Below are 21,393 nucleotides of genomic sequence, written 5' to 3'. Positions count from 1 at the left end.
GGATCTAATGAAATCCAACAAATACAGAACTTGTCAGCACAGAAACCTCAAGCTCAATGTCATGTGGAACAGAGTGACAGCAGAACTTCTTAGGACGACCCAAATGGGAATGGACTGCAAACACAATATGATCAATTGGCTTGGGCCAAAAATAGAACACTCAAGGATGTTGTCTGTGGGTGCAGTCAATATTAAGAATTTTACGCTGCAGGGACACCCAAGGGCAGCATCTGAGGGTAGACCACTTACAGATGGAATAGGCAGAAGGTACAAATTACAAACACACTCCATCCAGTGATGTCTCTGGCAGCACCCCATGACAGCAACAAGTCAAGTCACCCAAATATCACCCAAGTAAGATGATGATATCCAACAGTAAACCCAAAACTCAAGAAGGTCACCAGTTAGTTGTTGTTTGAGGAATCTACTGGTCTAATTTCTAAAAGTTCATTCTTGAGAAATGTTCCATACTATCATTTCTGAAAGGAATCTACCTTTCCTGCAATTCCTTCTCATATTGTCAATATAAGGGAAAGAAACTGTTTAGTTGGAAAGCACCAGTTGTCCCTTAAAAACAATAAACACAATATGGTTCACTCAATACATTTTGTTAACAAGTACCCCCAGACGGACAACCTAGTTTTTAAACATTGGGTGTAAGTGCTCTCTGATGACTCCTACAGCCACTGGAATGCATTATTGACCATCAATATCTACAATGATTTGACAGCAAATATTGCACCACACAAACAAATATAGAACTCATCAGCATAAAAACCTCAAGCTCACTGCCATGTGGAACAGACTGACAGCAGAACATCCCAGGATGACCCAAATGAGAATGGACTGCAAACAGAATATGACCAACATGTTGTGGCTAGTATTACAATAAAAAGTTATGGTGGGTTGCTGGGGGCTAGGTATTGTTCCATATATTTGAGTTCATAACAGTCTATATCCCAATACGGACAATCAAACATTAATTAACATATTCCACACAGTTTATTTTTCTTTTTTTCATAAAAATACAGGCAATCAATGAAAAATTTCCCTTCATTGCTCAAACACTGAACACTAATCTCAAAATAGTAGCACCATACCCATAAGGTCCTCAGAAGCACATGCTTCATAGAAACAATTAATAATACAATAATAATAATCATAATTTAAATGAGGTTTGATTACGGCTCCCTCTTTTTCATAATTCAGTGACACTGTATCTGACACATAATTTCAGGTTGGCAAGTTAGCATTTGTTATTAAGATAATCTGCAATTTGATTTTTCAAGTATGACATATTTTGGTATCAAGTTTTAAAGTGAAAGCAAGGCAATGCCTTTCTGTATTAAACAGCTTTCAAAAATAACGAAAGACTGAGGGGAGGTAAATTCACTGTTGTACCTTTACTTTTTCTTTTACACTGGCTTACAAAAACCAATACAATTATTCAGTCAAATGATCGAAAAATAACTTGTTTGTGTTTTCATAAATTTTTTCACACAGTTCTTCAGCATCTTCATTCCGAACTGCGGCTACAATTTCAAGAACATGCCTGTAAATAAACAAAATGTATTATTAACCATTAGCATTTCAGTTAGACCTACAATTTTGCTGAGACTGATAAAAGTAAGTACAAATGAGGAAAAAAATTTTAAAACAAATAAAATAGGAGAATAAAGAAATGGGAATGACTTTCTAGTTCCATTTTCCTTTTCACCAAGATCTAAAACTTAACTTTTTCATTTCTTTTATGCTTTTGGTTCTCTGACATTCTATGCACTGCATGACTATTAAATATATTACGGTCTACTAATAATCACATCCATACAATCTTAAAATTGTGTTAGTTTGCACTTATTAGTTACTGAGCAGGATAGCAGGCTTTTTCTCACCATACTCTTGACCAATAACTTCTACCCCTTCAGGATGGCTAGATAGAATACCTCCTTTAGGTACTATCCTTTATGCAATTCACCTTCTATCACAATGCATGTATTTATGAGATGACAATAACACATACTTATCTATTCTCTGTGCTTAATGCCATTTGTAAAATTATATCCCTCCTTCAAAGGACGACACGATTGAAGGACACCCATTAAAATGTACTTATGTAACATAATGAGACCCAATACTGATACAGATACTAGGTTCTTTATAATGCATAACCTTTATGGGGCACATCACATAGCACTGTGCATGCTGATGAACAAGTTGGCAAGTGAAAGTGTGAACTCTGCCAGCAGTAGCACAGCACCTGATACTGCATCTCACATGGGGCAATATCCAGTATATGAATATTGTAAAATCAGTCTCACAACCCATCATTGTCCCTGTCTCTCATATAGTGTGTTATTAACCTTTCATACTAAAGATACATGTTGTACTGGTCCTGGAATTGGTGTCTGGTGAAGTAATACAAATGGTGCCACGCGGACAGCATGTTCTAAATATTTTGTTTGACTTCCTAAGACATTACTTTATATTTCCTGCAGATGGAAACTATTTGAACAGTCTTAACAGTGAGCTTCCAAAATAAACTCTTGCTTGTATTTGTTAATTACAGGAAGTGACTGGGGAGATATATACCCCTGACATTTGGATCACTCAGAATCAGACTGACACTGCCTGACCTGACAAAGTTAAGTACTGCTCATACATCTCCACCTGGGGTCTTGAATACTAATGTAATCATAGATAGGGTCTCAGAGGACTTAAATGTATTGTGTGAAGTTTTGGGATCTTGGTATCTCAGTAGTATGTGACAACTATTTTTAAGTTTTTGATTCCACAAAGCATTATAGAACATTAACACTTTGAGGACTGGGCAGCTAGGGTGTAGAGCAACTGGCTGATACTGTGCTTTTTCATGGTTTTTCTAAATTTTGTGTAGTGAATTCTACTGCACAGAACTTACATCATTTTATTGCATTTGAAAGAGAGTTCAAATGGCTCTGAGCACTATGGGACTTAACTTCTGAGGTCATAAGACCCCTAGAACTTAGAACTGCTTAAACCTAACTAACCTAAGGACATCACACACATCCATGCCCGATACAGGATTCGAACCTGCGAGCATAGCGGACGTGCGGTTCCAGACTGTAGTGCCTAGGACCACTTGGCCACCCCAACCGGCTTGAAGGAGGGGTCCTTTTTCTGTGAAGTACTGTGAAGAAACATAGTCTTACATCAGTGATCTTTTTTCATACTGAAATGAAAAGTGTATTTTTAAAATGATTTCTTTTTCTGTTTTGTCCTTCGCTAGAATTAGAAGCTGCTCGTGCTAAAAATATAACTGCTCGAAAATGTGGTTTTTGATTGAAAATTATTTAATTACTTTTGCATTGCTGTGAAAAATTCCAAAGATTTTGAAAAATAAAGTTTCTACTTAAAATTCTTCACAATACCACTTGGTATCTTTTCTTACTGGTTTCACAGAACTTGTCTTGATTCTTTCTGTACAAACTTTACACCTCCTCTGAGGCCATTGTGGCCAGGTTCAAATTAGGAAAATATCTTCCACAGAGTCTGTTTCCAGGTGAACTATTTTTAGTGGAAGTTTATTCAACCAGGCCTCTTTTGTTTATCAAAGTGACTGCCAATCCAGTATGGAATTCAACAAGATGCCTGCTAGTAGGCCTCGAATTTTTACATAAAACATACAAATTTAGTATCATGGTCATAAAAATGAGGAAAAAAAAGTCGTTCTTTCACCACTTTATCTGCTCCCCCTCAAACGGATAGTAGCAAGTGTGATCCACACAACCCTTGTTTTCATGCAGTTCAAACTAAAATATGTTTCTTCTTCTCTGTTATTCCCAGTTTTGTTCTGATGTTGCAGCAATTTTATGTTTTGTTGTCAAAAGAACTACAATCCTAATGTTTTTCCCTTTTACAAATAGCAAAGTATCTTGTCTACGAAATGGAAGTTCCTCTTATTTCATCTTCTGGGAAATTAGATGTTTAGTCAGCCCTTTGCTATTTTCAGTACTGTTCTGTAAGGCCATCCTGAAAATAAATGGAAAGCATATAGCAGGCAACTGATGTCCTCTGCACTGACTGTGACCTTGTGAAGCATGGCGTGTGGCAACAAGGGGAATGCCGAAACAGTAAAGCTGGGAGTACATGCTGTTGTCTGTATTTCTCTATCGCCAATACGAGTGACAGGTGCTCTCATCTGTGTTTTGCAGGGTAGTACAAGCATTGTAGAGTACCTATATACACATGACAGACATAAGCCAAACACTGGAATACGTTTACAAATCTGAGAAACAGCCGACGTAGGTCCTATGTTGCTCATCTTTTTGGAGCATAAATTTGTGTGACATAGATGCTACATTGCTCAACTCCGAAGTGTTAACAGCTCCAATAACAGACAGCCAAACTATGAAGTATCTAGGGTTACATCACTGAATATTCAGCAGCACGGAAAAATAACAAATAAAATAAAGTTACAGTCTAGTTAGGCTTATTACAAGGAGGCTACTCATGAGCAGTAACAAAATCAACAAAATTGAAAATAACTGATGACACAGCAGTTTCATACTAAACATCATTAGTGGATTTAAAAAGAAATAGAGCTACTATTTGTAAATAATAAAAATTTATATCCCCCATCTTCACATTCTGATGAAGTAACATGCCCTTATGAAGGATGGACAGAATTTTAGCATGTTAACATCATGTAAGTGTCACTGGGGACAAAGAATAACTATGACTGGACAAAGATAGGGGATTAAATTTGCTGTTGCTCCTCCGTAGAAATCATCCTACTATGCACATGAACACACACACACACACACACACACACACACACACACGCACACGCACACACGCACACTAAATCAGAACAATAGGCTGAATCAAGGAAGTGTACTTTCACACCTACTTTTCATTGCCCAGTTTGCAGGAGATAATGACCAGAGTGGCAACATAAACAGAAGATGAAAATATGGAGGAAATGGTGTCTGTATATGATGTAACGGTGTGGGGAATGGAGGAGAAGAGGTATAAGAAAAGCTAAACGTATGGAAGTGCTGGGACAGCTTGGATTAAAATTTAACGAAAAGAAATGTTGAGTGATAGTGACAACAAGGAACGAGGCCAGTGTAGCAATGGATACAAGTATTAGACGGTAAGCACTATAGAAAAGGGGAACATTTCAAGTATCTGGGGCACATAACAGAAGACAGTGGAAGGAATGATAAGGGTGATTAGTGAAAGAGGAAGGCAAGCCCATGGTTTCCTCCAGAGTGTAAGCATCTTCATTCGGAGCAAAAGTAAGTAATGGAAAATCCAGAATGGAATAAAGACAGTACAAGGAAAAGGATAGATTGTTACTCACCATATAGTGGAGACATTTGAGTTGTAGGCAGGTACAATAAAAAAACTAATAAACAAGTAAACTTTTGGCCAAAAGACCTCCTCCTAGAGAAGACAGCACACACTATCAGTGGCTGCTGAGGCCAGATTGCAAGCAACTGTGCATGATGGGAGAAGCAATCTGAGTCATTTGGGTAAGAAGGAGGTTACAATGGCGAGGGGGAGAGACTGTGGGATAGGAGAGGGAGACAGTAAAGTACTGCTTGAGGAAACATATAGGGACAAGGTGGGGAGAACATAGGACAAGTAGGTGCAGTCAGGAGATTAGACAGAGGGCAGGGAAGGAGGGGGTAGGGGAGGGGGGGGGGGGGGGGGGGAGTGGAAAAGGAGAGAAATAAAAAGACTGTAAGTGCATTGGTGAAATAGAAGGCGGTGCAAAGCTGGAGTGGGAACTGGAAAGGTGACAGGTGGACGACTACCGGAAGCTCAGGCAAAGAGCGTTATGGGAAAGTTCCCACCTGCACAGTTCAGAAAAGCTGCTGTTGCTCGTAAGGCTGTGACACAGTCATTGACATAAAGAACATTGTGTTGGGCAGCATGCTTAGTAACTGGGTGGTCCATCTCTTTCTTGGCCACAGTTTGTTGGTGGTCATTCATGGACAGACAGCGTGCTGGGTGTTAAGCACACATAGATTGCAGCTCAATGGTTGCAACTTAGCTTGTAGATCACATGCCTACTTTCACATGTAGCCCTGCCTTTGATAGGCTAAGTAAAGCCTATGACTGGACTGGAATAGGTGGTGGTGTGAGGATGGGTGGGATAGGTATTGCATCTAGGTCTATTACAGGGATCTTAGCCATGAGGCAAGGGGGTGGGAGCAGGGGTTGGGTAGGTTTAGTGGGCGGCGGAATAGCACTGTGTGTGTGTGTGTGTGTGTGTGTGTGTGTGTGTGTGTGTGTGTGTGTGTGTTTGCAAGGAGAGTGGACAGGGTATTCCTCATTTCAGGACATGATGAGAGGTAGTTGAAACCCTGGAGGAGAATGTGATTCAGTTGCTCCAGTCCTGGGTGGTGCTGAGTCACAAGGGGGATGATTCTCTGTGGCTGGACAGTGAAACTGAGAAATTAGGCACAGATCTGTTTCTGTACAAGCCTGGGAGTGTAATTTGTATGGGAGACCTCAGTGAGACCGTTGGTGTATTTCAAGAGGGACTGCACATCACTACAGATGTGATGGCCATGCATGGCTAAGCAGTATGGAAGGGACTTCTTTGTATGGAGTGGATGGCAGCTGCTGAACTGGAGGTGTTGCCGGTGGTTGGAAGGTTTGATATGGACGGAAGTACTGATGCTGTGGTCAACATTGAGGAAGGTGGCTTCTTGGGTTGAGGGGGACCAGATGAAGCAAATGGGGGAAAATGTGATCAGATTCTGGAGGAACTTGGAAAGGGTATCCTCACCTTTGATCCAGATCACGAAGATGTCATCAATGAATCTGAAGCAAGTGATGGGTTTGGGGTTGTAGGTGTTTACGAAGTATTCCTCTAGAAGACCCACAAATAGGTTGGCACTGGATGGTGTCATGTGGCTGCCCACTGGCATACCATGGATTTGTTAGTAGGTGATACCTTCAAAGGTGAAGTAATTGTGGGTGAGGATATAGTTTGACATAGTGACCAGGAAGTAGGTTGTAGGTTTGGAATCCACTGGGTATTGGGAAAGGTAGGGTTCAAAAGCATCAACACCATCGGCATTAGGGATGTTAGTGTAAAGGGAGGTGGCATCAACAGTGCCAAGCAGGGCATCGTGTAGTAAAAGAACGAAATATGGATGGATGGAGAGCGTTTTAAGGGCGCATGATGGCAAGGTCTTCATCGCCTGCTCAGTAACAGATTGAGACGAGTGTCAAGAAAAGACTCAGAACAATAAGATAAAACAGAATGTAAGACACAGGAAACTAGCTTGGAAAAATATGTGCCAACCCACATAGCAAATCACTGGAGGAAATGATTGGTGTCTTTTACATAGGAGGGTAGGTTGTGGATAACAGGTTAAAGGTGTTGGTCTGTGAGAGCAGAGATTCTCTCAGCGCGAGCAAGGTAATGGGCCACAATGAGGTGTCCTGTGTGGGTGAGTTTATGGACTTTAGGAATCAATCAGAAACTAGGAGTGCAGGGCATGGAGGGAGGGGGGGGGGGGGGCACAGTTAGGGTGAGGCGAGAGATAAGATTCTGGGTAGAGGTTCTGGGGTGAGCCTAAGGATTTGAGGAGAAACTGGAGATCTTGTTGGATTTCTGGAATCAGGTCATTGTGGCAGGTTTTGTAGGTGGATGAATCTGACAGCTGGCGCAGTTCTTCCACCAGATCATCCTTGGGCATCAAAACTACAGTGGCGGAGCCTTTGTTGGCAGGTACAATTATAAGTTTGGGATCAGTTTTTAGGTGGTGGATTGCAGTTATTTCTGTGGATGTAAGGTTAGTTTGCACATGAGGGATTTGGCGAATGATGGTATGCCAAGGCTCCAGGTTCAGAAATTCTGGAAAGTTAACGGGGGTCTCTTGGAGGCAATGGTGGTAGATTATGGTTGGATGGAGGAGTGAACTGAGTCAAGCAGGGTTCAACATTGGTTTTGAGTTTAGCCTAATTGTAGGGGTTGGTGGCGAAAATGTGTTTTGGAGAAGTAAAGAAAGTCTTGAACAAGTTCAGCATGACTGAATGTAGGAGCGGGGCAAAAGGTAAGGCCTTTGTAAAGGACTGATACTTCTATGGGATTAAGGCTTTTGGAGGAAAGGTTCCTGACTGTTTAAGGCCTGTTTATGTTCTCAATTCTGTATGGTGGTCACAGGGAATTTTATAGGGTGTGATAAATGTAGTAGGTCAGTAAAACAGAATTTGTCAGCTATGAAAGGATGTGGTGCGTGTTTGGAGACTGTTGTAGAAGTGGTAGACAGTAGTAGTCCAAGGCGGGAGTATGAAGTGAATAAGTTGGAGAGTTGTTCAAGGTGGCAGTGTGCATGCTGCACCAGTTCCTGGAGAGCAAGAGATTCAGTATGGGAGATGGGATACAGGAATTTGGGATTGCACAGCAGGAGAGTTTTACAGATGAAGAGGAGGTATTGGAAGGAGGTTTGGACCTGATACATGATTTTGCAGTACTATGTTGAGGACTAGTGGAATCTGAAGAGACGGAGGTCATTGTAGAAGGAGGGGTTGCAGCCGGAGATGGGTAATTTGATGGGAAGGTCATTTGGGGGGGATTCCAGGAGCCAGGCAACAACACAGGCACAGTATGTGGCACTGGGTTTGGGCTAGGGATAAGAAAACTTTTCTGTATTGGTGCAGGTGGAAGGAACAAGAATCCATGGTGGAGAATAAAAATGCTAAAAGTAAATAAATATTGTAGATATACTTGTGAAAAAATATGCAAAAGTATGCCAAAATAGTGGAAAAAGTCACAGAAAGGATGAAATGGTTGAGATACAGGGAAACAAGATGAAACCTGAGGAAGTAAGGCCGTTAGCGAAATGCAAAAATGAACTGAAATGGGGCTCATGGCTCCGTGTAATAGACCTAGATATGAGAACTGTCCCATACATCCACCTACTGCCACATACTCTAGTCCGGTCACAAGTATCACTTGTCCTATCAAAGGCAGGAGAACCTGCGAAAGCAATCATGTGATTTGCAAGATAAGATGCAGTCACTAAGCTGCAATCTATGTGTGCTTGACAACCAAAAATCTGACTGTCCATGAGAAGCCACCAAAAAAACCACAGCCAATAAATAGCTGGACCATCCAATTTCTGAGTGTACTGCCCAATACAATGTTGTTCACTTCGGTGACTGCTTCACAGCCTTCCTATCAACACCAGCTTTTCTGAATTGTGCAGGTGGGAACTCTCCCTGCAAAATATCGAACGTTCCTATAACCCTCCTGGCCTCAGCTTTCATTAGTCACTGTCCTTCATCCATCTGTCCCCTTCCCTGTTCCCACTCAAGCACTGCACAGCCTTCTAGTCCATCAGTGCCCTACCGTCTTTTTCACTTCCTACCCCCTCCCTGCCCTCTGTCTAACCTCCCAACTACACCTAGCTGTTCTACTCTTCCCCCACCTCATCCCTGTATGTTCCCACAAGCAGCACTTTCCTGCCCCCCACCTCCACCCTGTTATCCCATTCCCTCCCACCCAGCCTCCTCCTTAGCCATACTACTCAGACTGCTTTTCCCATCATGCGTAGTTGCTCGCAGTCTGGCCTCAGCAGCCAGAGAGAGTGGTCATGTGGTTGTGACTAATGTGTGTAATCAAGAAAAGGCACATGTGCAGCATACAAGCAAGCGCGATAAAATTTCAAAAAAGCAGAATATGACTTTCTGGAGTGGATTGAGTAAGAAATGAGACAATGAGAGAAAGATTGAAAGAGAAGCCATTCTAAAAGACTATAGAAAAGACACAGTGGTATGGGCATGTTAAAAAACTTCGAGTTAACGGGATACTAAAAACAGGCCCTTGACATGACAATAAGAGGCAGGAGACATATAGGAAGATGTGAGAAACAGATGTATTGTTGGAGTTAAGGAATATGTGATTAAGAGAGGAGAAGATAACAACAAAAACAACAAGAAGATGATGATGGTGAAAAATGTGGTCACTTTGTACGAGGGTTAACTGAAAAGTAATGCCTCCATCTTTGTAACTCTTCAACAGTTGGCAGAATTGGTATGTGGCAGGTACTGGCTTGTTCCGCAGCCTCCTCTCTACAGCTACAGTTGGCGGGAAGCCTTAGCATTGAACGGTTGTGTTGTTACAGTGTAATGTATGGAACCCTGTGAAGACGGCCGGTCAGTGCGATTCAAGCAATGTGCAGTCATTGAATTCTTGACAGCAGGAGGTGTCACCCCAAAGGAGACTCATCAGAGAATGAAAGCAGTTTATGGTGACTGTGTTGATGTGAATACTGTGCGTTGGGGGAGTAAGTTTAAAGATGTGGAGGCGGAAACATCTGACCTGCATGACAGGGAGTTGGACCTCCTGTGGCAGCAACCAGAGTTTCACAAGAAAAATGTTGACAGATTGATTCAGAACAATCGTCGTATCACTCAGAGAGAAATTGTAAGCACAATCGGCATTTCACAAGAACATGTGCGTCACATTATTGCTTTGCTTGGCTATCTGAAGATCTGTGCACAATAGGTACCCCCAGATGCTTGAAATGAAAGTGCATAGACTTGAAATTTGCCACATTTAGCACCGTCTGACTTTCATCTGTTTCCGATAATGAAAGATGATCTGCGGGGACATCATCATGCTTCTGGAGAACTGTGAGACTGGTTGTTGAAACACAGTGTCGACTTCTTCCATGACGGCTTCAGAAAACTTTTTCATCATTGGCAGGAATGTATCCAATTCGCTGGTGATTATGTGGAAAAGTGAATATTGGTAATTAAAGATTACATTCTAAGGATTATTTCTGTGTTTGATTTATTAAAATATTCGCATCCAAATCCAATTAACAAAGGTGGAGGCATTACTTTTCATTAAACCATCATATATTATTTCCTGTGCACTTTTAAGTCCTTTACATTTATAGACATTAAGTCATCTATGTCTACAGACATTACGTCATACTCTGTAAGCAAAAATAAGGTGCATGATGGACAGTACCTAACAGCACTACTTCTCATTCCCTTTCGTGTCCCATTCACAAATGGAGCGCGGGCAAAGTAAATGTGTATATTCCTCTGGACCAGTCCCAATTTAAAAATTAAAGTTTTCTGTTTAATATCTCACTTTCAGTTATCTGTGGTTTCTAAAATGATAAATATCATAATGAAAAGTCCCACAAGGAATATAAATAATGGAACGAGTAGGGGTAGCAGCTGAGACACTGATCAGCTGATAGGCACCGGTAACACTGCCTGTTCTAAACAACTCTGAAGAATACCATTCAAAAGCTTTAACTCAGTTTTATGTTCTTATTGGCTGCTCAATCATCCAACTGCATGCTGAGATGTTGTGTTTACTACTGCCATTATTTAAATTGTTAGATAATTACATAAAACATAACATTTTTTTTCATAGGACTCACACAATATTTGCAGGTTCATTCCTATCTTTAACCATATTTCCTGCTTGCCACTTCTCTTTCTTAACAGAGGGAAATGTAGTTTTTATATAGTGAGCCCCAGCATGTGATGGTCGCACGCCACACCAAGGACAGTCTGTTTCCAGTAAGAGACGGTCACTAGGAATATCAGCAACTGTCTTCAGGTTGTCTTCTGTCTTCAGTGAGCTACAGAATTATAATAAAAAGCACAAAACTGATTACATAACCAAACATGAGATATACAAAATACTAAAAACATCTGACTAAAATTATACCACATTGAAAACTTACAATTCATTAGGTACAGCTATACTTTGATGCAAAACTTATCACAACACATTTCTAAAAATGCTTCAAACTGTGAATAATAATTGAAATACATGAAGACGAATAGGATGATCAAGCAAAGTAGGTTTCTAGAGCAACAGTGACACACAGCCAGTACAGACAGCTGTGTTGAACAATTATCATCATGTGCACACAATAGCACCAGGTGCGTGTAAGTGTGTGCGTGTGGGTGGGGGGATTTGGTGACACTCTCTTGTGTTGGATGTTTATGTTTTGACTTGCTATTAATGACTTATTTAATGTTGTGGGCTGACTGTCAGATTGTCATTGGAAGCTCCTGCCCATTTGCTAGTGATTTAGTTTGACTTTGTGTGTTGTGGTTGATCAGTTCATCTTTGTGTTTGAAATTAATAGTGCTTTGTATATCTTATGGTCAGAGATTTAATACTATTTTGTTCATCAATTATCAATGACAGAAATTTAAGAATAGGTGAGTAGGTTATTACTTATTGAGGTGGGTGAAGATATGTTGCCTACGATCCAGTTCCTACAGTTACTTATACTCATTGCAGATGATTTTGTTTTCTTTTGTTTCTTTAGGTTGTGTGTGTGTGTGTGTGTGTGTGGCGAGGGGGGGGGGGGGGGGGGCTCTGATTAGTAAGTATTCTTTTTATTGTGATGTGTATGGTATGTGTTTTTATGACTATAGTTGATTCTGCATATCAAAATTGGTGATCCTCGGAGTTTTCATAAATTTTGTGGATTTTTTTTTAGTGTTTGGTAACTGTATTGAACTGTGGTTGATAGGTATCATAGATATTGGTTTACCATCACTGGTTAGTTTATGTTTTTTATATTAGTTATGTGAGTGAGTTTTGGTTTGTTTTATTGCAGACTTAGTTTTAAATAAGACAGGGTAGATGAACATAACAGATTTGACTGTTGGTTCTTGGTACTGAAGGCTTTGTTTTAGCTGCCATATACGTCAAGCACAATTTTCAGTATCAGGTTTCAGAGTCGCATGTGGGTTTTTTGGTACTGAAGGCTATGTTCGAGCCATTTAGATCAAGTTAAATTTGTGACAGCAGGTTATTGAGTTTTGTGTGGGTTACTAATATCGTGATCTCCATTTGAGCTACATACGCAAGCAAAATTTATGATATCACTCCTTTTTTCCCTTTTCCCTGCATGTTTTGGTTTTTTTGAATGCTGAGAATTTCTTGTGCTTGATTATTGGGTTAATATTTGTTTTGGAATGGTGTCATTGTTCTTAATGTTGTATATTTAGTTTTCCCCTGCCCAAAACCTTCTAATTCTCATTGTTAACCCATTAATTTCATTCTATCGCTGGAGTTAAATATTTCACATATTATATATGTTTGTTCGTGGGTATAATGTGTGATGTCATAGTTTCCATATTATATATTCTTGAAACAGGGGTGTTACCACCTTGATGATGTCACGAGTCAAAGTAGACAGGCAGGATCGAAGCTTTTGGTTTTGCCCATTTCTGTATTCCTCTTAACAGAAAGAGAAAACACACTATTTCAAGTTATAATAACTGCTACATTTTCCGTGTGTATTATGTACATGACAATCTTCATCTCACTCACATCATATTACAACACCATGAAGTGCTGTCCTCATTGCCAGATCTACAGTTCGCTTCCTTCAGCAACAATGTTGGCACCAGAATACGGAGAATATTAATAGAAACATTGTATTTCTAGCTTCATTCTTTATCAACTAGATAGCAGTGTAAAGGTGTGTAATGATTATATTTATTTGCATCACCATAAAATAACTTAAAATGTATTGTGGCATACTGCAGAATAACATCATTGTTTAAAAAGTACAGTGGAAAAGTTTCAAAAAGTTCTAAAGCAATACATATAGATTTGTATCAAATCAATAGCTGAATAAAAAATATAATAGTACAAAATTATTCTCACCAGCCATTTATACCTATATAGTATCCAAGATCAAGGAAGATCTTTGCCTCTTCTTTTGTGCCATCGAACGAGTGAACGACACCACCCATCAGCCCATCTCTATGTTTCTGGAGGATCTCTATCATGTCCGATGCAGCATTACGACAATGAAGAAACAATGGCAGCTTGATGGATTCACACATGTCCAACTGTTTTTCAAAATATCTATTTCAATGTATATACACACTGCGTATTAAAGGAATGTAATTTTGAGTATCTGAAGTACCTGTATTGAGTTTCCTTCTGGCAAAATTCTAATCTGTCATAGTCCAAGCCACATTCTCCAATGGCTACAACTTTCCTCTTATTTTGAATAGCAAGTTCCTGAAGACTGTTCAGATATTCATTGGGGTCTCCAAATTTTTCAAATTCTCCACAGCGAGTTGGATGACAACCCACAGTGCTGAATAATCTTTCTACAACAATGTAAGCAAATTTGTAGATTTCAAAAGTATATTTGTTTGTAAAAATCTTAAGTTTTACAGCAATTTTCTCAAAAAATTGATGGTTGGTACCTACATCTCTATTATACTTAGCACCTCCCTACATTAATTTTTCAAATGTCTATTAGATCAGCAACCCATAGAAGCCAGTCCAGTATATGGTGAAATGTGCTTCTCATACCTGTACAATTTTAGGAAATTGAATCATAACATTGATTTTGTGTGGGTCAGTGACCTGGTGAAAGTATTTCAATTGGAACCTAATGAAGTTTGAGAAACGTAAATAGAAATATGATTCCAAAACTAGAGAAATGCAACATCCTACTCACGTACTCCAAATTTTTCTGTGCATATATTGATGAAAACTTGAATGGGAATAAGCATATTACTGTGCTTCTCAAATAATAAAGTTCAGCTACTTTTGCTCCTTGTGTGATTTCCAGTCTTGCAAAGATACTTCTCAACTTCCTGACATATTTTGATTCAATAATATATCATGGAATGATTTTCTGGGTAACTTCATGACTTAGAAATAGAATACTGATAGCATGCAAGCAACCAGGAAGAATAATATGTGGTCTACACCTGTGGTCATTACTTAGGTTCCTTTCCAAGGTGTTATGCATTTTAACTGCACCATCGCAATACATATATTTGCTAATAAAATTCATCATAAATAATTAATCACAATTTGAGAAGAGGAGTGATGTCTGTAACAAAAACCTAGGCAAAAAAATGACCTATATTATCCATTATTAAAGCTGTCAGTGACTCAGAAAGGAGTTCAATATGTAGCACCAAAAATTTTTAATCATTTGCCCAGTGACATAAACTGTCTAATAAGTAGCAAAGCAAGTATTAAATCAAACCTAAATTCATTTCTCCTGGACAACTCCTCCCATTCCATGGATGAATTCCTCTTTAAAAACTGGCAGACAGGAAAAAAAATCTTACTTTTTAGTGTATTTGGATGAGCAGGACTAGAAAATAATGTGTTCATTAATGTTAACACTAATCACATATACATATCCCATAAACTGACTTGTTCCACATCATCTTGGTAAAGGAATTGCAGTAGCCACCAGAAGTATCGCAGGAGGCGTACATCGGCACGGTGTGTCACGGATGGTAGTTGCCGCAAATAGTCCCATCCACCAGAAGGCAGGCGAGAATTCGGCCACGACCTCTGCCAGCGGAACAACAACAACTCAGGCAGCACGGACCGTGCCCAATCAGTTCACATCGGGCATGCCTATGAGACAGTTCCCGGTCTACTCTGAAGTGCTACGTAAAACGTGAACCGTGTTACTACACAATTGGCGACGAGTAGGGTCGTTCTTTCGCATGTTGCATCATTGTTCCAGTTTCGCAGCTTATCCACGGCATGGAGGATTTAGTGCGGGTTTTGGCTGAGCAGCAGACGGAGCTCATGGCCATCATGAAACAAGTGCTTCTGGCGTTGCTCTCCACTCCGTCTGCTCCAGCGCCATTCCCTCTTCCCTTTCCCCCGTATGACGAGACGGCGGAGGATTGGGACGCGTATGAACATCGCCTTTGGCAGCATTTCCAGGCGTTTCATGTTGCCGATGCAGAGGTAGGTCGTGCTCTTTTCTTGTCTTGGATATCTCCCTTGCTGTATCAAGTTTTGCGGCAGCTGGCGCCGTTGTGTTCATTGTCTTCATATTATCGCTGCCGCACGCATGTTGAGGTGGCTAGGGTGGAGTTCTATCAATGCAAGAAGCAGCCCCATCAGTCTTACCGGGTGTGGGCCGCTACCCTGCACGGTCTTAGTTGCAAGTGTCATTTTGTCACGGAGCAGTAGCGAGAGTCGTATGCCCACGTTATGGTGCGCGGCGACATCGTGTGTTCGGCCCGATAGGGAGGTCCGGCAACGGGCCCTGCAGTTAGAAGACCCTTCCCTCGAGGAAGTCCTGTCCACTGCTCAATCGTATGAAGTCTCTCATGCCCCCAGTCAACAGTTGGAAGAGTGGTGCGACGTCGGGGCGGTTCAGGGCGGCGCGGCCGCGTCCACGTCCACTGTGTCTGGGGTGGACGACGTGCGAGCGGTACAATCCAGCCTTTACGGCCACTCCCGCATGGCGTGTAAACAGAGTTCCAGCCGCCGGCCCCTTTTACCATCCTGTGCGTCATGCTATATACATCACGATCGCTCGGAGTGCCCCCAGCGTTGGGCCGTTTGTCGCAAATGTAATAAAAAAGGACACATTGATAAAGTTTGCGGCTCAGCCTCGAAAGAATCAAAGGAAGCAGTTACAGAGGACATGGACGTTGACATTCAGGAAGTTTCATCGGGGCAGGCTCTCGACGCATCGGCCCACAAACTCTTTATCGAAGTGTCGGTTTGATCGTGCCGATTACAACTGCAAGCCGATACGGGCGCGGCAGTTTCTTTGTTGAATGCACAAACTTATTCCGACCTTGGGTCGCCCCCGTTGGCGCCAGTTTACCAGCGTCTCCGCAGTTATGATAAACAGTTCATTCCCCTACTGGGTCAATTCACTACCGACGTGACTTATAAATCAGTCACTTGGCCTATTACTTTTATTGTTGTCAGTGATGCGAGCTCCGCTAATCTTTTTGGCTTGGATGCCTTTCAAGCTTTCGGGTTTTCTATCACTGACACCATACAGCTGGTCTCCAAAGACGTTCCCTATCAATCATTAGAATCTTTGATCTCTGACTTTCCGGAAATCTTTGAGGAGGGCCTGGGCCGTGTTTCAGACTTTGAAGCTCAATTAACGTTGAAGGCGTCTGCTCGCCCCTTTTTCTACGCGCAAGGCAGATCCCCTTGGCTCTCCACCCTCAGGTAAAAGAAGAGCTAGACCGTCTGACAGCCCTAGGGGTCATTCTTCCCATTTCTTCTAGTGAGTGGGCTTGTCAGGAAACCCTCGGGGAAAATTACGTCTTTGTGGTGATTTCAAGGCCACCATTAATTCCCAATTGGTGGTGGACACCTATCCTTTGCCTTGGGCTGATGAATTGTTCTCCACCATAGCGGGAGGCCAATATTTTTCGAAAATCGATCTTTCGGTAGCTTATCATCAGATACCTCTTGATGAGGACTCCAAACGGCTGGCGGTTGTCAACACCCTATTTGGCCTTTAGCAATACCAGCGGTTGGCCTTCGGAATATCCAGTGCCCCGGCGATATTCCAGCATTATCTTGAGCACGTCACATCGACAATCCCTCATTGTATTAATTACCTGGACGACATAACTGTCACGGGCCGCAGCACGAAGGAACACTTGCACAACCTTCGCACCCTATTTCTCAAATTCAGGTCCGTGGGCTTGCGTTGCAACCCGCGTAAGTCAAACTTCTTCCAACCGTCCATTGAGTATGTGGGCTACACAATCTCTCAGCACGGTGTCCAGCCACTAGGAAGCTTGGTCCAAGGTATCGTCTACCTTCCGCGGCCCGCTTCGCTGAAGGAGTTACAAGCTTTTTAGGCAAGATTGGCTATTACCACCGGTTCATTCCCAGGGCTTTCACCATCGCCCGCCCCCTGTACTGCCTTCTGCGCAAGGGTGTTCCTTTTGATCGGTCGCCTGCATGCGAGCGAGCGTTCACCTCGTTGAAGGCCTCCTCACATCAGCGCCGTGTTTGGCTACTTTTGACCCCCATAAGCCGTTGGTCCTGGCTACAGATGCTTCGCAGTATGGGGTGGGGTCGGTCCTGGCCCATCGCAACGCAGATGGTTCCAAGCAGCCACTGGCGTTTGCGTCTAAAACTCTTAGTCCCGCACAGGCCCATTACTCCCAGGTGGAAAAAAAGAGGCTTTGGCCATTGTCTACGCTGTTACCAAGTTTCACCCTTTCTTGTATGGCACGAAGTTTCAGTTAATCACTGACCATAAGCCGTTAATATCGTTATTTGGCCCCGCCTCTCAGATTCCGAATAGGGCGGCCCACAGACTACAGCGCTAGACCTTGTTCCTCTCTAAGTACCATTATGACATTCATTTTCGCCCTACCGGACAGCAAGCCAACGCAGACGCTCTTTCCCGTCTTCTGGTGGGCCCAAATGCTAAGTTTGATCGAGAGGAGATTGTGTGTTTTCATTTGGATGTGGCGTCCCACCAAGCAGTTGATGGCTTCTCGATCACTAGTTGCAGTGTCGCCAGGGAAACGGCAGCTGACCCGGTTCTCCGGCAAGTAGTTTGCTGTGTGTACCGTTATGCCATTCTGTCTTCCAAAGCCGAAAAACCCTACAGCGTAAATCAGAAAGCAGATCAGGTTCAGAGATGCCCATCTTCTGAAGCGGTCTCCACGTAGCCTGCAAGAAAGTTCGTTGCCTGGGATGCCGACGTGTCCTGGGGTCCACACAAACACCACTGAACAACAGGACCAGTCCAGGGCATATATGGACTTCTGGATGGACGCTACCAAAGGATGGCGAGGGTAGCACTGGTTGATAGCTTGTAGGCTGCTCAAGGAGTCAGTACACAGAAGAAACAATTCCCGGGGGCATGAACGGATATACTGAAGTGCATTAGACATGGCCACCAGTTCAGCTGTGAATACACTGCAGCCATCAGGCAAGGAATGCTGTTCTAAATGGCCTCTGTGGATGTAGGCGAAGCCAACATGACCATCAGCCATCGAGCTGTTGGTGTAAACCACTTCAGAGCCCCGGAACATGTCAAGAATCAAGAGGCAGTGACAGTGGAGATCGGCAGGAGTAAATGAGTCCTTAGGGCCATGCGAAAGGTAATGGCCTCTGTGGATGTAGGCGAAGCCAACATGACCATCAGCCATCGAGCTGTTGGTATAAACCACTTCAGAGCCCCGGAACATGTCAAGAATCAAGAGGCAGTGACAGTGGAGATCGGCAGGAGTAAATGAGTCCTTACGGCCATGGGAAAGGTCCAGACAAATCTGAGGCCTAGGTGTACACCATGGAGGTGTACGCGGACGAACCTGGATGGGGTGTGGTAAAGTGAAGGAATCCAGTTCAGACAGAAGGGATCGCCCGCGAAGCGCAATCTTTAGCCCAGACCTGGACCACCGATGTGGGAGATGAACTGCCGCAGGTGGAAAAAGGAGACAGTGATTTGGATGCTCAGGAGAACTACAAATGTGTGCAACATAACTGATGAGCAGTTGTGCACATCAGATCTGCAATGGAGGGACTCCAGCCTCCAACATGACGATCGTCACCAGACTCGTTCAAAAAGCTCCCGTCAGTAAGTGAATGCCACAGTGGTGCACTGGGTCGCGTACACACAACACTGAGGGAGCCGCTGAACCATAAGCCAGACACACATGGTCAAGGCGGAACTGACCAAGGGCTTTGTAGAGCTGCAACAGAGTAGAGCAATCTGCACCCCAGCTGGTGTTGTTCAGGCAGCGGACGGCATTGCGGTGCTGCCAGTACTTCCTCTTAAGCTGACGAAGGTGAGGTAGCAAAGTCAATCAGGTGTCGAAAACCAGTCCTAAGAATTGATATGTCTCCACAACAGTGAGTGGATCATCACGAAGGTAAAGTTCTGCTTTCGGAGGAACAGTATGATGTTGACAGAAGTCCATGACACACGACTTAGTGGCCGAAAAATAGAAGCCTTGAGTGAGAGCCCATGACTGCAGCTTATGGATGGCTCCCTGTAGGTGCCGCTCAGCAAAACCAGTACTGGTGGAGCAGTACGAAATGCAGAAGTTGTCTGCTTACAGAGGGGGTGAGACAGACGGCCCTGCAGCTGGTGTTAGTCCATTAATGGGCACTAAAAACAGTGGTACACTCAATACAGAGCCCTGCGGGACCCCATTCTCCTGGATAAGGGGGGAACTATGGGAGACATCAACTTGGACATGGAAAGTATGGAGTGACAGGAAATTCTGGATAAAAATCGAGAGCAAGCCTTGACGTCTGGAAAAGGCTGTTCGGATGGCAGACTCTAGAGCGACAAGATTATCAGTGGTAGAGCTTCTAGCAGAAGGCGTGAAACCCTATGACCAGCTGATTTTGGGGTCTTTAGCCACTGACGGGTGTCATATTTCCCACTAGCAGAAACCTGGGAAGAGAGTGGCCGAAGGGACCCCTTCCTAGCAAGAGGAGCTGAAGAAGCCTTAAGATTCTCTAGCTCAGAAGTGGGGACTGAAACCCCAGTGGTTGGGGGGATGTTGCTCCTGAAGTATGTGGGCAAGTGTAGTCTCCTGATTCTGAGAGGTGACAGGAATTTGAGGAACCGATGGGGCGACAACTGTTCTCGTAGCGACGGCATATGGGGAGATCATAGCCAGAGGATGTAGGTGCTCAAATTTCCTCTTAGCCTCAGTGTAGGTCAGTTGGTCTAGGGTCTTATTATATTCCATGATTTTCCTCTCTTTCTGTAAAATCCTGCAGTCTGGCGAATGAGTTGAATGATGCTCTCCGCAGCTGACGCAGATGGGAGGCAGGGCACATGGAGTATTGGGATGCAATGGACGCCCACAATCTTGACAGATGGGGCTGGAAGTACAGTGGGAAGACATATGGCTGAACTTCCAGCACTTAAAGCACCGCATCGGCGAAGGGATATATGGCTTGACGTCATAGCGGTCGATCATCACCTTCACCTTCTCAGGCAATGTGTCACCCTCAAAGACCAAGATGAAGGCACTGGTTATCCCTCGGACCCCGATGGACGTGCCGGACGAAATGAAAATATCTCCACTCTAAATTAGCGTGCAGCTCGTCATCAGACTGCAAAAGAAGGTTGCTGTCGAATATAATACCTTGGACCATATTTAAGCTCTTACGAGGTGTGATGGTAACAGAAACATTACCCAACTTGCCACAAGTGAGTAATGCTCATGACTGGGCAAAGGATGCTGTTTTTATCAAGACTGACCCAGAGCACAGCTCAAAATCCACAGGCTACCACAGCAGGTGGAGGCTACAATCCATACTGGGGCCTGAGGCTGTAGGCAGCAAGAGGACGGCAGAGGGTGCAGAGATGTGGGCAACGGCGAGGTATGCTGTTGCCAGTGAGAGCCACTACAGGAACAATGCTGCAATCAACCCTATCGTTCAGCCGACTGGAAGGCTGCATCAGTGACACTCCTACTAGTCAGTGGCACAAGTGACTGGCATAATACGTCAGCTGCTCCCTAGCGACATCCACAACAAATAACTGCCGACCTCTCGTCTACTACAAGACCCAGCACCCACACCAGTTGCCAGCCGAAGGACCAGGCCCCACATGGGAGCACCACGAGAAAAATGCAGTGAGCCAGGGTGGTCCG

The 21,393-nt window shown here is 43.2% G+C and overlaps 1 protein-coding gene across 1 annotated transcript in view; it reads right to left on the bottom strand.

Annotated features, from left to right (window-relative positions):
• Window positions 1–983: 983 nt before the first annotated feature.
• Window positions 984–21,393, bottom strand: part of LOC126266952 (deoxyribonuclease TATDN1) — a 36,811-nt gene continuing 16,401 nt past the window's right edge. The window contains exons 3-6 of the mRNA XM_049971669.1: window positions 13,932–14,121; window positions 13,667–13,870; window positions 11,409–11,612; window positions 984–1,552 (exon numbers count right to left, since the gene is read on the bottom strand). Coding sequence (XP_049827626.1) covers window positions 1,444–1,552; window positions 11,409–11,612; window positions 13,667–13,870; window positions 13,932–14,121 — 707 coding nt within the window. The 3' untranslated portion in view covers window positions 984–1,443. The remainder of the gene's footprint in view (window positions 1,553–11,408; window positions 11,613–13,666; window positions 13,871–13,931; window positions 14,122–21,393) is intronic.

This window comes from Schistocerca gregaria, chromosome 4 (assembly GCF_023897955.1).
Source record: "Schistocerca gregaria isolate iqSchGreg1 chromosome 4, iqSchGreg1.2, whole genome shotgun sequence".
Lineage (NCBI taxonomy): Eukaryota > Metazoa > Arthropoda > Insecta > Orthoptera > Acrididae > Schistocerca > Schistocerca gregaria.
The sequence above is the reverse complement of the archived record's forward strand: the minus strand, read 5'-3'. Positions and strand labels throughout refer to the sequence as shown.